At 41.8% G+C, this 27317-nt stretch overlaps 1 protein-coding gene across 1 annotated transcript in view; it reads left to right on the plus strand.

The window, feature by feature from the left end:
• Positions 1-7405: 7405 nt before the first annotated feature.
• PCP4 (Purkinje cell protein 4) overlaps positions 7406-27317 on the plus strand; it is a gene marked incomplete at both ends in the record, with an annotated part of 54877 nt that continues 34965 nt past the window's right edge. The window contains 2 exons of the mRNA XM_080613503.1: positions 7406-7414; positions 27194-27245. Of these exons, the coding sequence (XP_080469629.1) occupies positions 7406-7414; positions 27194-27245 (61 nt within the window). The remainder of the gene's footprint in view (positions 7415-27193; positions 27246-27317) is intronic.

Below are 27317 nucleotides of genomic sequence, written 5' to 3' on the forward strand. Positions count from 1 at the left end.
TTTATGACACAAGATCAGAGGTTCTTTTGAAGCCTCTGCTCTGTCTGAAGATGAAAAGCAAACGGGACAGAAACTCTTCTCAATTTCAGTTTTATGCTGACGTAGAGACCAAGAAAAAAATAAGCCAGCAGCTCCAGCAGTCACAGCAGCACTGCTAAGTGGTGCACAGTGGAAGGGGTTTTCTAACACTACCTTTCATTTTTGGTCAAGCCAGCTTTCTATGGCTGGAATAGGGGAGAAGACTCTGATCCCTGTTTCATATGGAGGTTAACACTGGCTATGATGTCAACTTTGGGCTACATTTCAGCTCTTGAAGCTGGGAGCCTCCTAGATCCATTCTCAGAGCTGAATAAGGATTTAGGGAGCCCACAAAGGGGAAGAAGCTTCCTGAACATGTGACACTCTCCTAGAAGTCTAATTTCACCCTGGCATATGCAGCGTACATACATACATACATACATATGCAGTACCTAATGTTCTCAGCTCGTCCTGGAAAAAAAATCTTTATTTCCATAAGATGCCACTAAGAATTTTGGGGAAAAAAGTTTGATTTTTCATTTGTTTGTTTAATCCAAAGAGTTGCTGAGCACAGAGAATTTGCCCTTAACCTGAATTTCCCCAAAGTTACTGAAATAAAGTAAGGGAAGAAGTATACTTTAAACTCCCTTATCTATCCATACTGCAAGTTATAATTGTTGTGGATCTTTTTAATCACATTAATTCCTTTGTCTGCACAGAGATTGAAAATTGTTAACTGATAATTATTATGTCTTTTTACATTTTAATTGAAAAGTTAACTGCCATGGGTAAGTGCCAAGTACCATCTGAATGCTATACACTTTCACATCCTCTGGCTTATGCAAAACAAAGCTAATCAAAGAGTCAAAACTCACAACACTCTTCAGACTTTGAAAAGTTTGGGGAAGTTGGTTTAATCTGAGAATGTTGTTCTTTTTTTTGCGCCAGTTAAGGACACATCTTTCAAACTTCTTCAGCCGGACCGAAGAATTGACACTTATATTTGGGTGGGTTGTTTTTTCTTTGTAGGATAGATGACTCACACTGTACAATAAGTCATGTCATCTAACTCTCATGAGAAAAGACTCCATTTTTCCTAATTATATTGGTTATTTTTGTGACACTGGCAGCTATAGGATTTTGTTGGAATCATTGACTCATTCCTCTTGCATGGGAACAAAGGTTAGATTGTAACAAAGGCCCTAAGGCCCAGATCTTCAAAGGTATTTTGTCGCTTAACTACCAAAAGCTATTAGCTTCTTCATTAGAAAGTAGAAAGGCATACTAATGGGAGTTCAGCCTGTGGAAACTGTCTTTTTTCTGCATTTTACATTTTTTACTTGGGCAAATTGGCTGATATATATGGTATGACCAGTCATACATCATACAGTGTCTAGGGCTATGCTTGTTAAATCTGTTACTATCAAAGAGCAAACCAAAGGCTATAATTACAGCATATTTTCTGTAATTTAGGTCATGTTCCACATCCCCTTTTATTTTCCAGCATTCAAAGGCACAGGTCTTTCTGAAATGAAAGCTTTCTGTTTGAAATCCGCGTTGTTTATTTCAGCTGCAATGCAGGCTTCTTTTTTTCCTTTTTTTTTTTTTTTTTTTCCAGCAAGCTTATGTGAAATTGTTCCTTCTCTTTAAAAATTCATAGGGTGCAAAGCCAGCAAGAGGCATAAGTTTCATTTCACTTCAGTGAACCAATCTCAAGTGCTGGGAAACTTCAGTTTTTGCAGTGACAGTCAAAATTAAAATATATTCGACGAAAGGGGGTGGCTGTGCTCTGATGGAATATGGAACACCTTTCAAGACACAACCGCATTTTCGTTCTGTTCTTTTTGAGTTTGATCTGATTAGAGTCAAATTTTGACTGAAAAATATAGCAGCCTAAGCAGTCATCTTCCTCTGCATTCTGCATTACTGTGTCTTCTGGAGCGATTCTGCGACTAACCGTACTTTTGACAAAGCCACTTCATTTCATGGACACCTGCAACAGTGAGATCTAAAGTAAGGCAAGACCATGCACTTTTGTGTCATTGCCAGTTACAAAGACTGAGCATACAAATAGCTCTTTCATTACATATGTGCAACACATGGTTCTTCAATTAATGCACTGCTTAGTCTTGCAGAGCGGAGCTGTCTTCAGTCCCTTTAGATGGATGAAACTCTTTGGAAGCCTGTGAACCTTTCTGTTTCAGTATCCAGCTCAGATGCTCTCTCCTCTCTGCTAAGTCTTTGAGTTAAGTGGGAGTAAAAGTCAGTAAAATTGCAGTCATATGCCAGCAGACAAGATTGAACACATACTGAGTGCAGACATGATGAATAAGGAGGTGGTGTTTTAATAGTCAATTTTCAGGATATAACAGCTCTTGAAAATAGATTAGCTTAGAACATTTTCTCTATTTAAAAGTGTCACTACTTATCTGTGCACCTAAGTAAAATTGAGCTTTGGGGCACCTTTAAGCTAAAGGATATGTCAGAAAGGCTGCCAGTGAAGGGATACCTCAAAACTAAAACCTGATGCCATGAGACAGCATAAATGACACACTGTAAATATAATAAATATCAATAAGACCTTTCTGAAAAGTTCAAGTTACTGTTGCATTTACAGAACTCAAGATATGTGAAGTTAAGCTGGCTCATAAATGAAAACATCAGAGCTCAGGCTGCACCCAAGATGAGGACGTATCTATGCATCTGTGCGTGTATACATTCAAGAGATAGTAAGTTCAGTAGGTCCACTCTGAGAAGTGGCATATAGCATTTCAGCCCACAGCTGATATCTAAATTGCTTTGGTTGGCTATGGAAGCTTTCTCCAGTGTATGATACGCAAACCTGGGATGGAGGGAATAATATTTGTTCTGACGGAAAGACAGAGAAAGAACAGATATATCTCCACAGGTCAAGGGCTTTCACTGGGGAGAAAGAAGTCGGTGCTAATTCAAGAACCTGTCTGAGGGCATCTTATGTGGCTTATACTGTTACTGCATGCTACAGTATATGCAAGTTGTCCTCAGAGTAGAGAGTCATTGCATGGAGGGCACTGCCATCACCATGAGCACTATTGCTCTGGAAGAAGAGATCATGCCTAGTGCTGTATTTGAAAAGGGTGGCCATCCGGCTATGAACTCAAATTTAACATAGGGCCTGGAGAAGTGAGGGATTTCCACCCTCCTTTTTCCCCACCAGGTAATCTGGCCAGCTCATTCCCCAGAAATGCCAGCTCACATAAATCCTACCTACAGGTACTGACTGGGACCACAGGGATGTCATGCAGTGGGTGATACTGAGGACATGGGAATAAATGTCAGCGGACTCTGGGCTTCCCCAGACACAGCTCAGTCTGCTTTCTAGTGTGCCTGTCTCAGAAGCTATGAACTCCTCAAAACAGGTCAGAAAAAAGAACACTGTATGTTCACCTACTAAATCTAGCACAAAGAGCCTTCACTGCCAACGTGCTTCTCTGTGCACAGTGGCGTGCACAGTGGCATCCACAGCCTGAATTATCACCATGTGAGTTTCTTCTTGAATTTAACACATTTCTTTTTGATAAGGGAGAGTGAGACCAGTACAATTCCTAGCAGTGTCAGTGGGAACTGGAAAGATATTCTCAGCTGTCTGTATTGTTTACCGTATGATTATAGGGCCTTTGGTCAGAAATACCACTTTACTGATTTGTGTTAGCGTTGTGCTTTGTATCCATAAGCTGACACACCATGGCAGTCCTGTCAGAATAAAAATCTTAGTGCATTGTACCCACAATTACTTTTCACTGGAAAATGTCACATAACACATAGCTTCTTCAGGGGCTAAACTCCATCATAGTTACTTTGGACCCTTACACTGTATTGACACTCCTGAAGCTACTCATGCTTATTGCCCATTTGGTTCACTCACAACAGAGCTGGGATAATTACTATCTGTTTTAAAAATGCCAGATGCTGGTGGAGGTCCTGGGAATAATAGCATGATGAAAGAGGACCAAAGATGGTATTTTAAATGAGGTCTTCCCCCTTTTTTGTTATCACTAGTAACCCAGAGAAGTCTCAGGAAAACCCCAAAGTAGGGTGTGGGGAGAACCTTGTTCAGATTTCAAACATTCATAACAACTAGAGTCTCTGCAGTGTTGAGATCCCCATTTGTGAATGTCAGGACTCATACTTAACCTACACCTATTAACCACACAACCAGGCAATCCATGCATTTAGTGGGATGATTCTTCTTTAACCACCTTATGCTGTGAGCTCATTTTTAAAGAAACTATTCATATCTGCAAATGTGGCACTAGCTCAGGTTAAAGAAGATAAAAAGCTAGTCACATAATGTCACAAACTCCAAATACGACATTGTATTTAATAGAGCAAAACAAAGTCCTCTCCTTGCTGCTGGATCAATGCTGTGTGGGTTCACACAATGCAGCCACCCATCTGCTTTCTTGCAAGACTGGGATCCCAGATATCCTTACTCAAAATCAAGACCGTGAAAGTTACAGTGGCTAACTTAGGCTAGTAATCACATCAGTGTCTGAGAAGAACTGCTGCACTGACTCTTATCTTGTCAGGAACCAGCAAATTTCTCCAGAACAAGGATAAATCATGATTTAGCATTATATTCTTGCCCAGAAGCCAGGGCAGCAAGTTTCTGAGCTGATGCAATAACATGTTTATCTGTTCAAGTAAACGGGTGTGAATGGATTTACAAAGGTAGGCGGGTCAGGTCTTGCCAACCTGGGAGCCCAGGAGACATAAAAAGCAGGGCTCTTCCTTCTTCCTCAGAGAAGCAGTGAATCAACTGCACCACTCAGCTTAGTGTCACCTGCAAGCTTCCTGAAGGTGCCCTCAACTCCACTGTCTATGTCAGTAATGAAGATATTAAATAGTATTGGTCCCAGTACAAACCCCTGAGGGATACCACTCATTACTGGCTTCCACCTGGACATCGAGGCATTGACTGTTACTCTTCTGATGTGTCTGTCCAGCCAACTTCTTATCCAACAGTCCATCTGTCAAACCTGTATTTCTCTGATTTAACTGCAGTAATATTATGAGGGTCTATATAAAAGGCCTTTCATAACTCCAGGTAGATGACAAGAGTAGCTCTTCCCTTGTCCACTGATGAAGCCATTCCATTGTAGAAGGCCGTTAGGTTAATCAGGCATCATTTGCCCTGGTGAAGCCATGTTGGCTGTCTCTAATCACCTTCCCTGTGTTTTGACATATCTTCGAGAAGAATGTGTTCCATGATCTTACCGGACACAGAGGTCTTTTTTACCCTGTTGAAACATGGGTGTGATGTTTCTTATTCTCCAGTTACCAGGGACTTTGCCTGACTGCCAATTGCCTCAGTACCCTGGGATGCATCTCATCAGGCCCCATGAACTTGTCTGTTCAGGTTCTTCAGGTGGTCTGTCACCTGAACTTTATTTTCAATAGGAGAGACTTCATTCCCCCAGTCTCTGCTTTGAGGTCCAGGGGTTTGACAGATGTGGGGAAAAAAGATGAAAACTGAAGCAAGAAAACCATTGAAAACTGATGCAGAAAACGTGTTGAGTAGCTCAGCCTTCTCCATGTTGGTTGTCACCAGCTTTCCTGTTTTATTCACCAGAAGCATAATTTTCTTTTATCTTAATTTTCTGGCCAATGTACCTGTGAAAGCCCTTCTTATTATTCTTCACATCCCTTACCAAATTCAGCTCCAGCTGTGTCTCAGGTTCCCCAAACCCATCTCTACCTATCTGGGCAGCATCCCTATATTCTTCTCAGGATGCGTATCCCTGGTTCCACTGCTTGTGGAACCTCCTCATCCTCAGGTGGAGAAGCCCAGCCCAGGCCTGCTAGGGATGAGTGCTGGGCGAAGCATGGCCCAGGCATTCAGGCAGGAGCAGACTGAAAGCTGTGGCAGTGGTAACTGCAATGGGAGAGTTCCATGTGCCCTTCTGTTACTGAGCATCTGCAGGCCCCATCCCTGGCAGGGTTCAAGGCCAGGTTTGGATGGGGCTTTGAGCAACCTAGACCAGTGGAAAGCATCCCTGCCCATGGCAGGGGGTTGGAACTGGGTAATCTTTAAGGTCCCTTCCAATCCCAACCATGGTGGTAGGGGAAGCTGGTAGGGGAAGGTGAAGCTGCAGTGCCTGTGCCTCTGCAACTCAGAGGGGAAAGGCAGTTTCCAGAAAAGCCTCACAAAATTTATTACACTGTCTCTGATAAGATTGGCCCTGAATGTAGATTTTGATGAAGAGAATAGGCTGCTGCAAGGTAGTCTCTGGAAGTGGAAGGGTTTGGCAAAGCTTCTTGGGCTTTCCAAAATAATGCGTTAACTTTTTTATTGATTTAAGAGAAATTTGAGGAAGTTAAATGCATTCTCAGACCAAATTGAATCTATATTTCTTCACAGATAACATGAGTCAGAGCATCTGAATTTGTATTGCCCAATATAGTAACCATGCTCCATCAAAAGATGGATGCTGGAGTAGAACAGCGCACTTTCCAAAGTTCCGTTTTAATTACTTGCTCAGAAAAATGATCAAAAAGACTCTTTCCCACATATCTGTGAAAGCAGATGGATGAAGAACAGAAGAGGCAGTGAGACTTGTATGACAACCTGCTGAGCCCCTCAGCAACACGGAACAGCCCCAGGTGATAAAGACAGTTGTGGAACTCTGACATTTAACCTAACACACTAGAGGGAAGGGATGCCATCCACAGGGACCTGGACAGGTTCAGAGGTGGGCCAGTGACCACATGAAGTTCAACAAGGAACTTTGAACAACCAGATCTAGTGGAAGGTGTTCCTGCCCATGGCAGGGGGGTTGGAACCAGATAATGTTTAAGGTCCCTTCCAAGCCAAACCACTCTATGATCCTGTGATTCTGCGATTCTATGATCCACACACATTAAGTCGCGCTTTCATGCCCGCTCCAGCACACACTGTTTGAAGGGTGCCTAAGCGGGCAGCCGAGCCTCGCACCAAGCACCTGCGCTGTCTGTCCCAGGGACGGCTGCCCTCCCCTCCATCCCCCGAGGTGAGCGCTGTTTGTGCCGGCCGCCCGGGGAAAACGCCAGTCCCGCTCCTTGTAACCGCTGCGTTCTGAGGACGAGAGGGATGAACCGGCGGGGTCCGGGCTGTGCGGGAGAGGGAGCGCCGGGGCCCGGGTACCCACTGCCGTCCGTGAGGAGCCGCCGACGCCAGGGGGCGCCGCGCTCTCTCGGATGGGGGCGCCGGGGCGGGGTGATGGAGAGGGGACGCGTCGCGGGAGCGTCGCTCATTGGCTGGCGCGGGCCAGGCTGCTCGCGGGGCGCCGGTTCTTAACGCTGGGCGCAGGTCGGCGGGAGCGCTGTGCCGGTTGGGCTGCTGCGAGCCGGGCTGCCGCTGCTGCGCGACATGAGCGAGGTGAGTCCCGCGGGCGGCACCGGGGGGGTGCGTGTGGGGAGCGCTCGGCAGTGAACGTAACCTTCCCGTTGGGAGAGCAGCTCGGGAGGGGCTTCTGTGGCCGGGAACTCGGTGAGCGTCTGCTGTGCCTCAGAGGGGTCCCGGGCTGGGTGGGGAGTCTGAAACGTGTAGCTTCTATTAAACCCTGCCTTCTGATAAACATCCCTCCACAGGTGTGTATGCTCCTTCAGAGCATAAAGCAAGGGGGTGTTTTGCCTTTTGAAGTACCATATGCACCAGTGCAAAATAATTAAAACCCCCTGCCAATTAATAACCTAAAGATGCATTTAATGCTTTCTTGTGCAGAAAGAAGGATTTAGTAAGTTGTGCTAAAGTTATCTGCTAAAGCTCATGGAAAAAAATGCGCTGTTTGTAGTTGGATGCTGATGTAAACTTTATAAATAGTGTCCTGGGAAGGATTGCCATTAAGGAAAAAATGTAAATAGTGCCAAACATGTAAGGATCACTCATGTGCTTGTAAAGGGATAAGCTGAGAGCTTTCACTTGTGCTCTGTGCGTTGTTTCTTTTTTCTTTTTTTCCTTTTTTCCTGTGGAAAAGTTATCTGGGGCACAGCAAAATTCTTGTGAACAGTGTTGTCATGCATGCTGACTACCTGACAGCACAGTCAATCAGCTGCCAGGCACGTTCAGCTGGTAGATCTCACAATCTCCAGTGCAGCTCTTTCTTTAGGAATCAGTAGAGATGCCTGTAACTGTGCCCTACCCAGCACCTGTTATTCAGAGGCTATTTCCTCTTATAAAAGACCTGCTGCTTTGTTAATGAATGGGTATTCCTTTCTTAGCAGTGACAGTAAAATTAAGAGCAACACCGAAGAAGTTCTGACTAGTTGTTGTGCAGGTATTAAGATCAGCTGTATTTTTAGATGGGGTGTAAACTTGGACACAAAGCAGTGTAGCAGCATGGTCTCTGGTACGGGGATTTATGAGGACAAGCTTGCATCTTGGCTTGCAGGTCAGGCCAGATGGGGAGAGCAGAGGAAATCATCATTGTGTTTTTTTTTGCTGCTTGAGGGGATCAGGCTGTCTAGGTGTAGTGCATCAGGCTGGCTGTGACCTCTCCTGGGCTGCTGCTTGTATTTATATCAACTGGACAGAGTGCATGCATTGTGGGGTTGTTTTTTGCAGTCTCTCCCGCTTTGGCCCCCAGGCTAGCTGAAGTATTGCGTGAGATGAAATACTGCTGTTCTGCTTCTTAAGATAGCATTCAGGGAAAAATCTTCTAGTGAGGAGTAATGAATAGGTGATATTGCTGTACTTACTATAACTATGCAAAACACTTTTTTGTTACAGCCACATACTGGGTTGCATTTGCTCAGCAATCACCCCTTCATGGTTTGAATTGGGTTGCTTGCCTTTTGGATTTTATAAGTCCCAATGAACATCAAGGTCATCCCTAATACCAGCACAGGGGTTCTCTATTTGCAGTGTTTGCCTTTGCCTCAGAGCACTATGCCTAGCAAATCCTCAGAGCTGGAAAATGTCTCTTTCTCTGGCATAGCACTAAGCCCTGTATGTATGAACACTTAGCACTGCACTTGGTGTCTTCAGTGCTGCTGTCATTCAACGGATGATATCGGAGAGTATATCTCTCACTGCTCCAATGAAGAAAGGCTTCCTTGCTGTTACTTTGTCTGTCAGTGATGCTCAAAAGACTGTTTTTTCCAAAAGGCAAGTGGAAGCAAGCGGACCACCCCAAGCCACCTCACTGTAAAAGACTGTTAAAAAAGGAAGAAAAAAAGATTAACAGAATGCAAGCTCCTTAAACATCTGTTTGTAGTATTGGGATGGGGATCTTGGTGTATTTCACATATAATGCTGTAACTGAAAAATATTTGCTTTCTTTGTTTTATCCTGCTAGAAAATATGAGGGCAGAGTGGTTGACAAGAGGCTCAACTACAGGCACTAAAAGATTATCCCAATAGATTGGTGTTGGGAGGGTGAGAAGGTTTATTGCTTTATGTTAACGCTTGTCAGGGTTTGAGTGGAGCTTGAAATGTCATTGCAGAAATTTCTGAAGAGAGCTTTCATATCCTTCAAGTTATTTGCTGAGACTTTGCATGGATTCTTAGTTTGCTGCTCCAAGCAAAATTAACTTGTTTCCTGTTTATGGGCAGTGATTACCAGTCTGGTGATGGAGAAACAGAAGCAGTCATTATTTTGACTGAAATGGTTTTTTTTGCCTTTTTTTTGGTTGTTTTTTTTTTTTTTTAGCAGCTAACTTATTTTTTTTCAGAAGGATAAAGACATTTTCTACAGAAAACCTTTACACTTCTTCCTCTGCAATATTTGCCTGAAAATGTGTTTAAGATGCCCTGTGTCTGAGCAAAAGTCTGGCCATGTAACTAGTCACAGGGAGCTTGGGGTATAAGGCTTTACCTAGTACAATTGTGAAACATCGTTAGTGCTTTCTGCAGCTTGGTTTCAGTGCAGATAGATCACTTAGCTGTATGGGGAACTTCTCCATAAAGTCACTGTATACCAAAATGAAATTCTAGGTGTCAAAGTAGCTTTATAAAGTCTGTCCTCAACTAACTAAGGAGCCTTTTCTTTAGGTCTGTAGGTGGTTTTGGTTATTTTAATGAGTCTACAGAAAAGAGCCACACTGAAAAATATCACCTACTGCCACAGTGAGCAGCCATGAGATGCAGCCCTTACATTGAAGATCTCTGGTCACGTAGGAAAAACTGGGGGAAGTAATGCTGGTTAATGGGCTCACAGACCAATGCCAAATCCCTGCTCCCAGTCAGTTTAGCTAGTGAGCCTCTAGACCTGCAACTGGCATGAACTTGATACACCACAGGGAATCCTCTCATCAGTCATTTAATTATCTGATGTTGCAGATGATGTCAGGTCATGGTAACATTACAGCACAAAGGTTCACAAAAAATGTTTTGGCACACAGATATTTTTACAATATTCGCTGCCCCTCTTGCCTCCTGTGTTGAATGATTCTGGCTGTCAGTGTAGCAAAACAATATGGTGTTGCATCTCTGGTTCAGGGATGAAGAACATGTGTCGGGAGTTGGACCTTAAAATAGCATTAGAGTAAGTTGCCTTGTGGGGTGCATTTATTTGCTTTTGGTCTTAAGGATCAGAGTGGTACTGCTGGTGTAGGGAAGGAGCTGAGCTTTAACAGGTGCCTGATTTTGAGAGAGCCACCAGCCCACGTGCCTGATGCACCTGTGACTTAAGAGCTTGCGTTGGAAGTTGGGAAAGCATTACACAATGTGAGTGAAGTGCTGTGCTGATTGCCAGGGTGCTGATATGCACCACTTAAGGCAGAGTTTGAGCCAGCAGCTTTGTATATTTGAAGAGCAGCCTAGGTACCAGACAGTAGCAAGAATATTCTATCTTTCATTTGAAATAGGTGTCAAGCAACCAGGCATGTGAAATTCGTAAGACAGGAGAGAGCTGTTAAGGGCTTGATTCCACAGTGTGCTTAGGTCTCTTAGCTGGTGACTTGATCTCTGTATGAATGCAGGGTTTTGGTCAGGCTTTGAATACAAAGAACACCAGATCTTGTTTCTTGGAGCTACACCAAGCTTTCCCTTTGCCATATATTGTTTCTGAGCTCTTGGATCCTGCTGCAATTGCTGTGTTGTGTCCACCTTCTGAAGGATCATGAAGGTTGCTTGTGTGCCCTGTAATAGGGGTGCACAGAGCACACATCATGTGCCCATCCAGTCAGCTCTCCACTGCAGCCTGGAGTACTGAATCTTTGTTCTGGAGCTGAGATCAGCTTCAGTGGGAGATACCTAGCTAGTCAACTCAGTAAAGATGGAAGCTTCGCTGGAAAGTTGACATAATATAACAAAGGTGTCTTTCTGAAAATTGAGCTTCACCAGTCCTTGAGGTGTGTGTGCAAGATACCAATCATCAAGGCAGTCTCTGCTGTGGCTGTTTTCAAAACCAGTAGTACCACCTGGCCTGCTCATTTGGGCATGCCCCTAAGCTGGCACATATCACTGCGTGTCCTTTGCCTTCAAAATTGAGGGAAGAACCTGGAACATGTCTCTATCACTCTGGGCATGTACGCCCAACAGGAGCCTGTTGAAGGAGAGGCACATGTCAGAGCATGAAACATTAGATATATATGGAGGCTTCTCTCTGAAACTGTAGCTGCTTTAGGTAGTTAAATGGGAAACCTGGTGTTCTTTCATGAGTTGATCTCCTGAGTTCAGTTGAAGCCATACCACTGAAACTGTATTTGGGGTTTTAGAACCAAATGTATCTAAACACTGAAGTGAGGATTTTACACCAATAACCCTGATAGCACTAAACCAAAGAACTGGGGTTTGTAAGGGGAACGCATGCTCTGTTTGTTTGGAGGAGCTCCTGTTCTCCTGTGTGGTGCTTGCAGTTCTGGGGTGTGTCTGAGTCAGCCAGTTATCTTGGATGGTGGAGGGGCTCTTCTGGATGCACTTTTCAGGTACTGCTGTGGTCCCCAACTGTTAACTACTTGCCTCACAGAGGTTGTACCCATAATAAGTCCAAAACTGTATAGATCTAAAAGTGCAGCAAGAACATGGCAGGGTGGAGGAGGAAATTTTGCAGCTGTTACAGGATGGGGGTGGGACAGATAAGGCACATGAACATCAATTTTTAATTTTAGCCCACATCTATTTATTAGCTGAGTGGTAAATTGCAGCTTGGAACAGAAGGAGAAAAGGAGAATAATAAGTTTTAAATTGGTCACTTTGCCTACTCCTTTCATCGGTGTGGTTTCAGTGGGATCAAGCGTCTTCTAAGACAGCATTTAGAAGTGATGTTGGAAATTGATTTTCATTCGGTGAAACTGGCAGATGTGCCTTTAGAAGTGCACAGGCTTTCTTGCAATGTTTAGAATGCCAGAAGATTCAAACACTACAACACCTTAATAAAAGATGGTTAGTTTTAATTGTATGCTTCAGATGTCATGCTTTCCTGAAAAAGAGTAGCTTAAAGCAAAATTCCTGCATTTCTAAAATGGGAAACCTCCATCCTTCCTACTGCTGTACTTGATAATAGGATATCATTTCAGGTTGTAAAAATGTATTAATTTCCATACCTATTGGTGAGCTTATAAGAGTTATATTTCAAGAGTTTCTACATCAACTAGATCATGGTAATGATGAAATCTGGTGTATAGTAGCAATTAACTTAAACAGGAACAGTGGTGGCCTGTAATAGGTCATCAGATGTTGCTGGGTGTTTGTTTATTAATTCAAATAAAATATTTGATTTCCTGGTCACTATTTGCTGTTTTCTTCCTTGCTTTTTTTCCTAGGGATGACTTGGGAAATGTCTCAGTGTTCACGTTTTACCTCTTCACTGTAACTTTGCTACAGAAAGTAATAGAGTGCCTAGGGCTGGATGCTGTGTATGTAAATCATAAGACACACACTTCTTGGCCAGAGAGGCTTGGGAGAAGCAGGCTGCATGCATCAGTGGAAGGCTGTGCTTTTCTTTAGCCTGCCAGTTGCAGGAGCCTTAAATTCACTGAGCTGTGTAATGCTTTCTTCTCTGCAAGGCAGAGGATCTTCTGATGAAGATGAATAACATACATTCTAACTCAGGTGTTCTGTTTCTTTTTCTTCGGTTGTTTGGACATTTGGGCTCTAAATAAAAAATCCCATGGTAGATAGGTAGAAAATAGATTTAACAATACTAAAAAGTCCTTTCCCCCCTTCCTCCTCTACTTTTAATTAAGAAAAATAAGTTTTAATTTCTCTTATGGAAGGAGATGTAAGAGACAGACTGTACAGGCTACCTTTCTCTTAATAGGAAAATAAATTACAATCTTGACGGAATAAACTTTGAACAAGCAAATTGCAGAAGAGTTACAATTGTGAAACTTAGTAGTAGTGACTGGATTTGAGGTCAAAATTTAACTCCACTCTCCATGTCTGCTCCAAAACCAAACTAGCCTACTTACTGGGAAACTGGGAAAGTGTCACATATGCCAGATCTTTGCTGCTATCTGATCAATTTATACAAATGGGAATATAGCCCTATTTTATGCACTAACATGGAATTCAGAAGAAGCACAAGTTTAGTCAGAGAAGAAATGAAAATTGTCTGCCTACATGCCTTGAATATTAGTTACAGCTGAACTGCCTTTCCTCTTAAAGGGAAAAGTATTATTTAACAGCCGCTGAATGTTCTTGAATTATCACCTTAGTATATAGTGCATGATGCATGATCTTAACTAGTGGTGCAGCTGATAATGAGTACTGTGACAGTAAACCGATGGTAGAGATCTCTTGTTAAGGCTGGAAGAAAGAAATAAAAGCGGAAGGGGGTGGGAGAACCCCCTGCAACTGTGAAAAGTGGTGCCCTTCTGTCTGATTTTGCAGACTTCAAGGATTCTTGGACAGAGATGAAAAGCTGGTGAGAAGGGTGGCACCAGATATGAGGGCTTTGGATATACTAATGTGTGAAGAGACAGAGAGCTAACTGTTACACTGTATACAAGTGTATATTTAGTGTGTTTAGCATGGAGTCTTAGTGTCCAAATGCCTGACAAAAAGGTGGCTACGTGGTCCCTAGCCGTATTTGCAGTTCTTTGGCTGGCGGTTTCATTCTAGCTGTGCCTTGGAGCCAGCTGCGGGACATTGCCAGCGGGACTAGAAAGTAGATAGTAGATCTAGTTGAACCAGATAGTAGAACTTGAGAAACCTGAATCTAATGTTCAGGTTACAATGGTTTCAACTCAGAAGGTCATGTTGAATCACAGCACAATACAAGTCTCCTAAAAACGAAGGAGAAGAGGGAAGACCTGTAAGGATCCTGGTTAGCTGTACAGACTGGTCTAGATGTGTTTGTAGAGACTTTAAGTGAACCTTTTCTGGGAATCATGGAGCATAGTTTAGAAATGTGCAAGCTAGCGCTGGGTAGGGCTATCCCTGGAAACAGGACAGTGTTATGCTAAAGCTTGACAAGAGTTAGCAGGCTCTTCTGGAGTGAGTCACTGAGACATCTGGAGCAGTCCTGTCAAGTCATCATCTCCTATAGAAGCTACTAGGATTGCACACGAGAGGCAGTTTTTCCACAGAAACAGCCTCAGTTTTGTAGGGGGTGAAGAAGAACTTTCAAGGAAACTAAGGACCTGGTCAGCTTCAAAATCACTGGGCAGAGTGCTGGAAAGCAGACAGTACCCATTGCTAACGCATGGGTGACTTGCATCTCCATGAGTCCTCTGTGACCTGTAAAATAAGCCTTGCTATCCAGCTGATATTACTAGTCTGGGTGCCTGGCTGTCCATTTGCCTTGGTGATGCTTTGTTCTTTATGAATCTGACACGAGAGGGATAGGAAGATATTGAAATTGTAGTTGGCAGCACTCTGACTACAGGAGAAGATACATTTCAAGGGAAAGGGTATCAAGATCATGAAAACTCCTAAATCAGTGCAAGCATGTAAGCAAGCAGATGAGGCAGAAATTAATATATCTGAGGACATCTTTGATTTCTTGAGGGTTTTGGTGATGTTTGACCTTTTCCTAGCGACACTCATGATAAGAAGGAAGATCACTGATTTGTGAGAATGTTTTTATAGGCATCACAGCACTTTCACACAAAAAGTTTGGCTTTAATTAATTGGTATTTCTGTTCCAGATTTGGTCCAACTGATCCATCCCAGATGGGTGCCACTATGCCCACACTAGTGTACCTTTGCTCCTCTGCTGAAGAGCTGTGTGTGATTCAGCAAAGCCCTCAAAGAGTGGTAGGGTGAGGTTAGGTTTGATCAGATGAAAGAGTACTCCCTTCTACTAGAGCACGAGAGAGTTGAGCTTTTGATGTACCAAGTGGACTTCCTCATAAGAGATCAAACAATGTGAGTACAAACTTCATTAAATAGGTCCAATGTAATCTGGGAATGGACAGAAGCCTGCCTGAGATGAACCAGAGTGTAATGCCCAGCTAAATGTGAAAACACATTTGAAAATGTTAAAGGTTGGACTTTAAGGTTGGGTGGGTTGGATGAGGTTGGAGAAGGTCAGGTGGTGCAGTAAGGGAGAGGTACGGAGGCAGAAAAATAATTCTCCTAAAAAGTCACGTTTGTCTTTGATTTGAATTTTAGGACTTTTCATTCTCTAGCTTGAATGTTTCGAGTAATGGGATTCTTGCTGTCCCTTCCTCTTGTAAAAAATATGCTTCTTTCAAATTCCCAGGATTAAATTATTTCAGTTTTAAAGTACCGAGTACTCTGGATGTTGACTTTTAAGCATATAATTTTTACACTAATTTAAATACTCTGAAGAGTGACTTCTATATGAAATTAAGAGAGAGTATGTGGTGTTCAAGAAAGCAATCTGAATGATGTTGAAATCTGGTTCCTTGAATTCCAAACACGTAGACTGTGAAGTAAGAGGGAATACAAACTGCTACAAGTTAGAAGTATTAACTTGATAGCGACGGAGAAGGAAGAGCATACTAAGTAATAGGGGATGCCTAGACAGGCAGCCTTCTGCAGATGACATGATGGAAAAAGAAGGCATGTGACTTCATAGCTGCGTCATATGTACCACTACTCCACTGTGATCCGACAGATACATACTCACCACTGGAAAAGAGAGCAAACACATTGTTGGCTTGGCACACTTTAAAATGCGTGTGCCAGCAGCACACATGTGCTGCAGTTTAAGCAGGACAGCCAAATGCCTAAGGCAGGCCAGCTTCATGCCAATTTTAATTTGCCAGTCAGACTTGGCTAACTATCACTTCTTTCCTTCAGCATATTTTGCAAGCTACTGGACAGAACTAACACCCAAGCGTAGCTGAAAGAACTTCTTAAGTTAGATTACAGGAGATCCTCTATTTCACAGGGCTCTTATAAAGCAGTACATTGCTTGGACTAACAGCTTGGTGCATTTCTATCCTGGAACTGGACTAATGTGATGGATCTTCAGGTAAACAGTGGTAGCGAAAGATTTAGCATTAAATTTGTAAAGAGCAAACGCCCCCCCCCCCCCCCCCCCGAAAAAAAAAAAAAGAAAAAACCCCACAAAACAAACAACAAAAAAAAGGCCCCCCAAAAATCAAAAAAACACAGAAAACAAACAAACAAAACAAGCAAACAAAAAAAGCCAACAAAAAAACCCCAAACAATGAAGTTGCAGATTATCTGAATTCCAGCAATATTTTGTGGTCATGCCATGTAAGTCTTTAATAGATGTTTTTGTCTAACTGCAATGTGTCAGGCAGTACTCAGCTGGATCTAAGTGGCTCTGCTTTCTGCATGGAACTTCTAAGGAATGTATTTTCTGTCTAGTTACAGGATGGGTATGTTAGAATATTAACAAAATGAATGCATGACTTTTCTGGAAGAGCACATTAATGCCTTTCTTAAATGGCATCGCGCGATGGCTTGCCCTGTTCATGTGAATAAGTTACATATGTGAGGCACATAAAGCAGAATGGAGCCTGATACATAATAAACAGAAGAACTGACTGATGACTACTTGGAAAGGAGAAACTTGCAAGTTTTCACTGAACTTGAATTGAAAAACAAACCTGTGGAGGGAAATTGTTTGAAACAATGTAGGGGAGCTCTTGCTGAATCTGCTTGACCACATTTCCCTGGACTTGTTCTACATCTGGGGCACTACAGGAACTGTAGAGCATTTAGTCTTAGGGCAGGTAACTTCATGGGTCTGTCCTGGGGCCGAGGACCCTGGGAGCTACCTACAGTTGCTCAGTGAAAATTGCTTTATCTTCTATGCCACTGTTAACAGTGAAAGCTGACAGTGGCATTGATCTTGATTGAGCATCTACAAGGTCCTGGGAGCTTCTGACTTGCAGAAATCCCTATTTTTTGGGGGCTAGCTCTTTGACAGAGCTACTGACCTGGCTTTTCTTCTACTCGCTGTGTGTGAGTGTATTTGATTGCTGTCCCTCATTTGTGGCAATCAAGGTGACCTTGTGCATCACCGTGTCCATCTTCCTTTTTAGTATGGCATGGTTGTTTCTGAGTGCTTGGCTGCGGTTTGCACGCATAGTGCCAGGACAGCTTTGCCCTGAGCTGCATCACACTTCAAAGAAAGCAGTTCCCCTAAAGTCTCAGGGGGTGATTTCTGATAGAGGTTTGAACTATACAGCACGAATCCTCTGTCAAGCAAAGCCCCATTTCAAGGCAGCTTCAGCCGATTCAGGGTTTTCCTTGCATGAATCTCCTTATGGCACAGAGCCAGAGATAACAGGTTTGAGTCATCCCTCTGTGCAGTCCCTGAGCAGGATGTGTTGCCAAAGCTGCAGCATGCAGTCAGTCCAGTGATTCCCCTGCTACTGGAATAGCCCTAAAGAGCCTGTCATAACCACAGATGGCTGGGAGGCTGCTCAGAGTTGCTCTTTGTGACCAGACTGGCTGCCCAGGGTTTTGAGGCATAGAGTAGCTGATGCATAAACATCCTTGCCACTTAGTCTTTCTCTTGTCTTGAAAATCAGATGCTTTGCCCTAGGATGAAGGCAGAAAGTTTCTTTGCATAGCAACTTGAAACTGCTATAATTAATGCCTTTTTAGAAACCTAGCTGTCCAGTGCAGCCTAACAGACTGCAATAACATCCGTTATCTGCTGAAGTATGTAGGGAAATAAGAAGAAAATGAGAACAATTTTTTTAAATTGTATAACTGGAAATAAACAAAAACACTAGTGAAAAAAGTGCCAGAATTTTTGCAGTCTGAGAAGAAGCAGTCTGTTTTAATAATGATAGCAAATATGATCAGATATGCAGCAATTTGTCAGTGCAGACTTTTGCCATTAATAATCCAAGCTGTCCCTTGAAGACAGCCTCTAACTCAATTACAGCTGGGTTTATAGCTCAGCAAATTAAATTATCCTAAACTTCAGAAGGGTTTGGAAGAATGAAATAAAAAGTTAATTTTTTGTTACAAAAACACTATCTGTAATCTGCCATATTATGTCTAGGCAAGGATCCTGACCCCTTAATTGGCTTAGGGAACTCTTGCTATCAGGGGATGCTAATATTAAAGAACACCCAAGATACTGTCTGAATTCAGATGCTTTTCCCAGATCTCCAGGGTTCTGATTTGCTCCCAATCAAATCCCTGGCAGCTTTCAAGGCCAGGTTGGACAGAGCCTTGAATGATGTGGTCTAGTGTGAGGTGTCCCTGCCCATGACAGGGGAGTTGGAACTAGATGATCTTAAGGTCCTTTTGAACCCTAACTATTCTATGATTAGCTGTCTTTATTGCCTTTACAGGTGGCCATGGTTTATAATTTAGGCTGCATGGATGTACCTGTGTTGCTTCACATTTTGCTCTGTTGCAGAGTAAAGATTGCTTAAAGGCAATCATACAACACAGACAGATACCTCATGGTATGAAGCACTGACTTGCTCTGATTTTCAGTTCCCATAACAAAATTGCAGAGCCTCCTCTCCATGGTACCGTCTGTTGATTGTTCCATTGTCCTGGTATGACTGTGGATTGGAGACATCAACTGTGTTACTGAAATGATCAACAGAAACAATTAAAATACGTATCTCTTTTTAGCTGGATCATTTCAATGTTTGTTTTCAACACAGCTCTGCTGAAGGGTTATTTTTAACTTGAATAATTTTAGTGCTCATATTTTTTGCATGACCTTGCAAACAATTGTATCCAAACAAATGAGGCCTTGGGGATGGAAAGGTGTGGCTGGATTGGACTAAACTGGGAAGTAGGAGTTCTTAGGGCCGATTTCCTGCCTAAAAATGCCCTTTCTGGAACGATAGTGCCAAGTCTGATGCTAAAAATAGATAAGAAATAATAGGAGAAAAAAGGAAGAGACCAGCTTAACCTCAGTCTTTTTTTATTTATGACATCTAGCTTAATCAATTTTTATGTAATTGAATTATTCTTTTTGGGTTACCTTGATAATTCCCTTTATCAATTTTCAGCGTAATTAGGGTATGGGCTATATCGCTCATCTCCAAAGGAGAGCTGAGGTAATTTTTTGGCAAGTGGTGTGAGAAGGTTTATTCCATAGTTGATTTTACCCTCTTTGCCCTTTGCTATACAAAACCTAACATGCAGTTTAGAGAAATTTGAGCACCACACTGAGGTTCCAACTCTGCTCCTGAGAGTGATTCTGCTGAACTGAAGACAGCTACTTGTCCACATATGAGTTACCCAGTAAATAAGCCTTGCAGGATCAAATCCTCCATTTCCTGTGGAAAGAGGGATTACTTCTCATGGCTGGCATGGTAATTAACAGGATTTGGGAAATATGTTCTTGCAGCTGCTTTCAAAATTAACTTCAAAGATTCCATTAATCCCTGCCTTGGAAAAAAAAAAGTAATTACAATGTCTTTGGAGAAATATCTGCTTAATAATGTTTTAATTCAAAATATGCTAATAACCTAAACATTAAGCAAGCTACTGTTTGTGCTAATTATGTTGATTACATTTGGTGCTGGTGTAAATATTCTGTTTAGAACATTATATTGGATCTGAACACAAAATCAGTAGCTTCTCACTGTTGACTTTATAAATTACAGCCCATCACTGGTGAAAGTGGGACACTGGGAAATCTCTTCTGTATACTATTGGAATATATAAAATCATCACTGTTCTTGCATCTCAGGTAGTGATTCTCTCTGCCCATTTCCACTAGGTGTCTCCTTATTTGACTTGAAAGTGTGCTGGGTGCTGAAGCTTGCTCTGTGTACACTCAGAAGTGCCTATTCTGAGGACTTTCCTCAAGCCAAAAGCTCTGTTTGGATGAAAGTGAGCAAATTGCACCTCCTGAATTGAAGCAAATACCCTAATTCTGTGATCAATCCTCCTAAGGCATTCTGCCCATTGGGTGTAGTATGCATTTTTTATAGACCCATGAATGTGTTTGACATGGACAGTGACCACATTGCAAACAAAATAACCTAGAAGCAGGGACTGCAATGCTGTCTTTCAACTACTCTGAGAAGCCCCAGCTTCAAGGTTACTTCTTCAATTTCCATTGATTTTCTGTGCCTGGTTGTCCAGTGGATCAACAGGAGGGTCGTGGCCTTCTACCAGCATGCCTTCCTCTACTGTTTTATGGGAGTTGTGAGTTCACCCTGAGTAAACAATATCTAAACCTGCATACCCTCCTTCCTGGAGAAGTGCAGCAACCAGTAAATAAGCAGTCAACCTCGTAAATAGTCTGCTTTTCGCACAGTCTGTAGCTTGTATGGTCAGCTATATCTTGAATATAGTGCTTTCCTTCTGTGTGTGAAAGTAGTGTTTGAGATTTAATTTGCACCAGTGTAAAGGACTGTCAAAGATGCAATGATGTAAATGCTGAGGTTCAGCTTGTATCCTTTATAGCAACATGAAAGGAAATTGTAAAGATATTGGATTTTGCCCATATCATTGCCATAGCAAGAGCCAGGGACTGATCCACAGTGTCTAGAAGGAAAATCATCTGTAGTTGTCCACAGCCTTGCTGATTTCTGACAAATATTATGTGGTTTCTAGGATGATAATGTGTATGTGTATGCTTACTTAATGTGCCTTCAGCAACTACAAAAGCAGTGTTGGTCACTGCCAACTTTTAGCCACTTCAGTGTCAATCCTATCAGTTCATCTCAGTCCACCTGTGGAATTTTAATTTATTAACATAGCTATAGCCATAATGAAATTAAGTAGAATCAAGAGCTAATGAAGTAGAAGACAATTATAGACATTGTCAAAGTGCCAGAGGTTGTTTCATTTTGACAGCCAGTATTGAAAGGTGGATCCTGGCACTCTTGCTCTGGCAATACTATGCTGCCTGGCAATGCAGGACAGCCAGAAAACTGTCCGTATAAAGGAGCATACAAAGAAGGTGCTACGTAGGTGAGAGTAGGGGCCGTATCCTAAAAAAAGTGAGATCCTAGGGTGAGAGCAGCCAGGGAAAAGTGGTGTTCTCCAGAAAGCTACTTCTACCAGAAATGTAAGCTTAGCCATAGCCAGGAGTGTACTACTTCGTACTGAAGTATATGTTGATAAATGTATTTGGATGTCACAGAAGCTGGTTTGAGGTTTCCCATCTGGCTGTATTGCAGACCAGTTCTAACACTACTTATAACAGGAAGGAACGAGTGAAACAGCAGAATTTGTGTGGCTCTTCAGCAGTACACTTTTTTTTCTTTCAGCTGTTCATCTTCATGCATTCTGCTATATCATACTAAAAAACATAGTGGTGCTAAAGTTCCATTCCCATTCCTTTAGAGGCCAGGTATCCCTGCAGCATCAGTAAACAGAAGTCTTTCTGTCACAGCAGTGTCACTTTTCCCACTCTTTATTTTAAACATTATAATATATTTTGTATGTCTTATTACCAAACTATTTACTGTGTTGTGGTTAAGAGTGACATTTTCCATACTTAACGATGTGAAATGCTGAAAGCTGTTGTTTCAAGTTAATACATAACATTGGCAAGAGGTTGTCAAACATAAAGAAGCAGAAATCTCCAGTAAAGAAGAGTTTAACCTAATTGGTCAGATTGAAATCATGAATTCTACTATCCATTCATTCCAGGTCACACAGCTGCCTGGTTCTTGCCCCTACTGATAGTTTGGATCTTCATTTAGTTTCTGACATACAGCTTTTGGTCTTTGCTAGAGTGTGAAAGAAAGGCAATTGTAAAATTCTGATTGATTTCAGTTTGCTCAGGATATCACCTCATTGCATAATTAATGTCAAGTGGCATGTACAAATAATGCATTGAGCTACTGGCAACAGCTGATGCTTCCCTCAAGGCCCACTGCTTGTTTATAAAGTGTTATATATATATCTTGGGGCTATTTTTGTGGGTTTTTTTTGTTTGTTTGTTTGTTTTGTTGTTTTTTGTTTTTTTTTTTTTGTTTGGTTGTTTTTTTAATAGAAGATTTATACCTAGCGTTAAAAAAAAAAAAAAAAAAAAAGGAAAAATCTGGGTTCTTAGGAGGCTGTGTGAAGTATGTAGTCCTGCATTTCATAGAATCATAGAATAATTAGGGTTGGAAAGGACCCTAAGATTATCCAGTTCCAACCCCCCTGCCATGGGCAGGGACACCTCACAGTAAACCATGTCACCCAAGGCTCTGTCCAACCTGGACTTGGAACACCACCAGGGATGGACCATTCACAACTTCCCTGGGCAACCCGTTCCAGTGCCTCACCACCCTCACAGTAAAGAACTTCTTCCTTATATCCAATCTAAACTTACCCTGTTTAAGTTTGAACCTGTTACCACTTGTCCTCTCACTACTGTCCCTAATGAAGAGTCCATCCCCAGCATCCCTATAGTCCCCTTTCAGTTCCTGGAAGGCTGCTATGAGGTCTCCACGCAGCCTTCTCTTCTCCAGGCTGAACAGCCCCAACTTTCTCAGCCTGTCTCCATATGGGAGGTGCTCCAGTCCCCTGATCATCCTCGTAGCCCTCCTCTGGACTTGTTCCAACAGTTCCATGACCTTTTTATGTTGAGGACACCAGAACTGCACACAATACTCCAAGTGAGGTCTCATGAGAGCAGAGTAGAGGGGCAGGATCACCTCCTTTGACCTGCTCGTCACGCTCCTTGTGATGTAGCTCAGGATACAGGGCTCCTGTAAGTCTCAGAACTCCTGTAAGTCTCTCATCCTTCATAAGTCTCCTGTGTTTTTAATCTTTAGCTTGCAGGAAGTGTGCATGCTAATGTGATGTCCTCAAAATTCCGCTATGGGGAAACTAAATATACAATGAGTATTGAGGCAGTAATGGTTATATGATAAGTATGCTTTGGGATATACCTATGCCTGTAGTTCAATGAACCTCATTGTAATAAGTGAAGAGTGGCCTGTAAGAAATTTTTCTCATGTTGTTCCTGGAGATAGTCAACCTTAGTTGTCCTTATTTGAGGAATTGTACAAGAAGTATTTAGGGCTAAAAAGCAGCAGAAATTGCTGATTGGTCTGCTGTTGACTAGGAAGCTTTCCTTACTTGGAAAACATGGGAAGTCCTTAAGCAGATATTTACAGTGACGTTTTTATCTGTGGAAAGCTTATGAATTTGTAAAAGGTAGTTCTTTGTACCTTTTTCATTTTATGGCTGAAGCAGCTGAGTTCTTCCAAGCAAGACTATGAAAAAATAAGGTGCTTATGAATCAGTTTAGTTTGAGTCAATTTACATCTCTTATGGAGAAAATTTTATATGGAGAGCAGAGGGTAGTGCAGAATAAAGGTTTGCTTGGCACACAGCTGGCTGACCCACAGCCATTTTTGTGCTGCATAGTACCAATGTGTATTTCCTTTTGTCAAAGCCTAGGGATGGACCTAGGAGCAAAACAAGGCTTAAGAAAAGCTTAAGATATGTACAGACTTCACTGCTGTTCCTCCTGTCAGTGAGTACAGAACATCCTAATAACATTTCAAATGTGTCAGTTAAATTATTTTTTCATCCTGAGTCAAGTCTACACTGACTCTTTCTGCTATTCACTTCACAAAAACTTTCCACTGTTTCCATTCTTTTAATTCCGCTCTTGGATATTCTTCCTTAGGTGTAGAAACAATATGCTTTTGAAAATTTGCAGCCGCTGCTTTACTGAGATACAGCCCTGCCGTACATTGTTAGCCCTGCACTGAGATGAAGCAGCAGAATAATGTTATTACTGTAAGGGCCTGTTTGTCAAAGAACTGTCTGGCAGTCTCATGTCCCTGATGTTGGGCTTTCTGTGGCTCACTGGAGGAACAAAGCAACCCCTGTGCCCCTGATAATTCTGTAATCACCATGTGGCTACAATCCTGAACACTGAGGTGCTAATTGGAAGCATAACTGAAAAGGTCAGGCTATTTCAAGACAAGAATGTAAGATTAAAGGCAAAAATCAGGCTTGGGGGTAAAGGAGGGGCTAGAAGAGTTGCTAGAAAAGCTGGTGCAGTACTTTAACATTCTACTTGAAAAGTCCTCTGAGCTGCAAATTCACTTTTGACCTTAGTTTTTTATACCTGGAGGACTAAGTTGTTATAATTTTCATGCCATGTTAACCAGCTGCTGTGTATAGCACTGGGAATTTAACAGAAAAAATAAACCTCTTTTCTTACTGGGATTTTGGGCATATAGCAGTAGCCCTTTTTTCCTTCCTCTTCTGACAAATTGGGAGTAGCTGATTTTTTGGAGATGCTTTTAATGATGTGCCTTTGGTGTTCTGTAAAACCACAGAGTATAAAAAAATTGATATAGCCCCAAGCAGTCATAAACTGTTTGCTCCTATGCAACATAGCAACAAAACGGTTTATCCTGTTTTATTGTATAATCATTATGGTTTTGCACTCATGCTCATTTTGGCTCTGGTGTTTGTTCCTTGATGTCTAGTGGAAGGCTTATTCAATGGTGCTTTCATAGTGTTTGCCTTAGAAAATGCTGGGGAATTTTAGAAGCAATCTTTTGAATAAAGGAAGCTAGCTGCAAGTTACAGGAAACAGTGTTAGACTGCTTTCATATTTTAAACTATTGTCAATAACTTGGAGACTTTACCAGTTTTTGGAGGGCTGTCCACTTCTGCTTGAAAATACTCCCTAGCAAATCCTCCTCATGTTTAGTCCTCTTTTGCTCTCAATTATGTTAAAAAGCTAACCTTTGTTTTGCAGCTTGTGGTAGCGTCTTGAAAGTTGGCGGAAGAAACAAGAGGTTCCAGCTTCTAATAATACCAGTGTCTTTAAAAAATAGCTTTAAAATGTAGCTCCACTGAATATATTGAAATAAAAGACTAAAGGCTTTGCGGGTGGATGATCACCTTGTATGTGGCTTTTTCATAAGCTTCAGTGTGTTATTAGTGAGAAACTGATCTTCACTTTCAAATCTACAGCACACACTTGGAAGACAGCACAGTGTTTATAGATCAGAATATGTATATAGCTGAAGGAAAGGCTATCAGAAGCTTGTTTGGCAGATTTTTAGGCTTCAGTCTGTGTATGCCACTGATCAAATGGATGGCCGTAAAATACTTAGACTGATTTCAGACTTAAAGAAAAAAATCTTGACCTTATGAATAGAAAAACCTTCAGTGATCAAAGCCAAGTTTTCTGTTAGTTTTCTTTGATAACTTTCTCCTCTCCCTGAGGGGAAATCATGAGACAAGAAATAAATGTGTGGATTCATATTCCAGCTCTTCATCAATAGTAGACCAAACCTGACAGGTATAGCCTAGGGAGGAAAGAGAAGCTTTCATAAAGGCTAAGTATCACAGCCTGAAAGACTCAAGAAATAAGACAACTTGAAAAGCACTTAAAAATAAATAGAGAAAGAAAAAGCAATATGGTTACTATTTTTATAGAGAAGAAAATTCCAGTATTTTGGGGCTTTTTGGGAGGCCCCTGTAAATTAACCCTAAAATCTATTTTCAAATGTGGATTGAAATACAGAAATATTAACCAAAGTTTAAATGAAGGCATAAAGGTTAATATCTTCAGCAGAACTGGTTGTTGGGCGCATTTATTGATTTCTGGCTGTTGGAAAGTTGTGCTTTTGTAAAAGATGTTTATCCTTTTAGAATCTCTATCTTTGTTATTGACCAAGTTTTCTCTTCTGTCATAAGTCTGAGGTTCCAGGGAGAAACAAAATATATTTCCACTGTATGGGGGGACTGTAGCTGTAGTTATAGACTCAGAGCTGTTTTCTCTAGGGATGTTCTGTCTTATTGCACAAAGTAAGAGATGAGGCAGAGCCGGCAGAGAGATATGCACTGAAGTTTGCCACAGAGAAGATGAAAAACCCACCACTGGCATGTGGATGCACTATAGACCATATGTGGCTCTTTTGTATTCTCCTAAGGGGTTTGAAGAGCTTTCTCTTCCACTCTGGCTTCTATAATAAGAGCTAAGAGTACACAAGAAGGTTTTGTACTTACATCACTATTAGCTCCATACACAAAATACCCTGAAAATACCACTGCTGTGAGAGATAATGGACAGAAATCCCAGCAGTAGAGGAGGTTTCAACTGTGGTTTGCGGTGCTACTGCAGCTGTTAACTTTCCTGATGCACAAGGATGTGCTGCCTCTGGCTGAATGCAGCTGGGTTTATTCACTACATTTAATAATCCTAGTTTTCTTACATGTACAACCCTAGAGGATTTATTCTTTAGTCTTTCAGTAATACACACATATATGAATATTTTTGTGTAAGAAATGTGGCTTGCCATACTTAAAGTACCTTAATTCCAACAGTGAGGTGATTTCTCTGGGGGATCCAGCATAGTTTGTATAAAGTGACCATTCCTAAGATAGAAAGTTACCTAGTAGCTGTACTACACTAATACAACCCTAATGCTGTGAATAGTTACTTGAACTGCACTGGAGTAGCCATATATTACTTACAGTGACTTAAATCAGTTTTTCATGGAAAGCCATGAGGCTATTCTTTGGACAGAGTGAACTGAAATGGCAAAGTTCTACCTCCACTTTTGGCTAAAACAAAAAAAAAATGAGTCCTCTGGCCAGAGTCAGGTCAGGAGAATCATGGAAATAGAGGCATAGCAGGAACCTGAAGAGATGTTCTGCTGTAGCTCATACCTTTGCACTGCTGGAAACCGAGTTAAGCACATCGCATCACTGGTGTGTGATAATTATATACAGCTGCACGCATAGTTATACAACTCTACCTACGTATTACTAAGCTTTCCTATTCTGACTGGTAGTGTTTCAAAGCAACATTGCGCGACATGAAGAGAAATCAGGCTGTAACTGCTCATAATTCCAAGGGCAAAAATGCGCATTCAAGTTTGCTTTAATCACTTGGTTTTTTTCTTCCCCCCACAACAGAGACAAGGAACCGGAGCTACAAATGGAAAAGAGAAGACATCTGCTGAGAATGGTAAGGGTAGACTGTATTTCTTGATGACGATTATTAAGTTAAATTTACAAAAAGTACTTTTTACTGTAATGA

The sequence above is a fragment of the Psittacula echo genome (assembly GCF_963264785.1).
Source record: "Psittacula echo genome assembly, chromosome: 3".
Classification (NCBI taxonomy): domain Eukaryota; kingdom Metazoa; phylum Chordata; class Aves; order Psittaciformes; family Psittacidae; genus Psittacula; species Psittacula echo.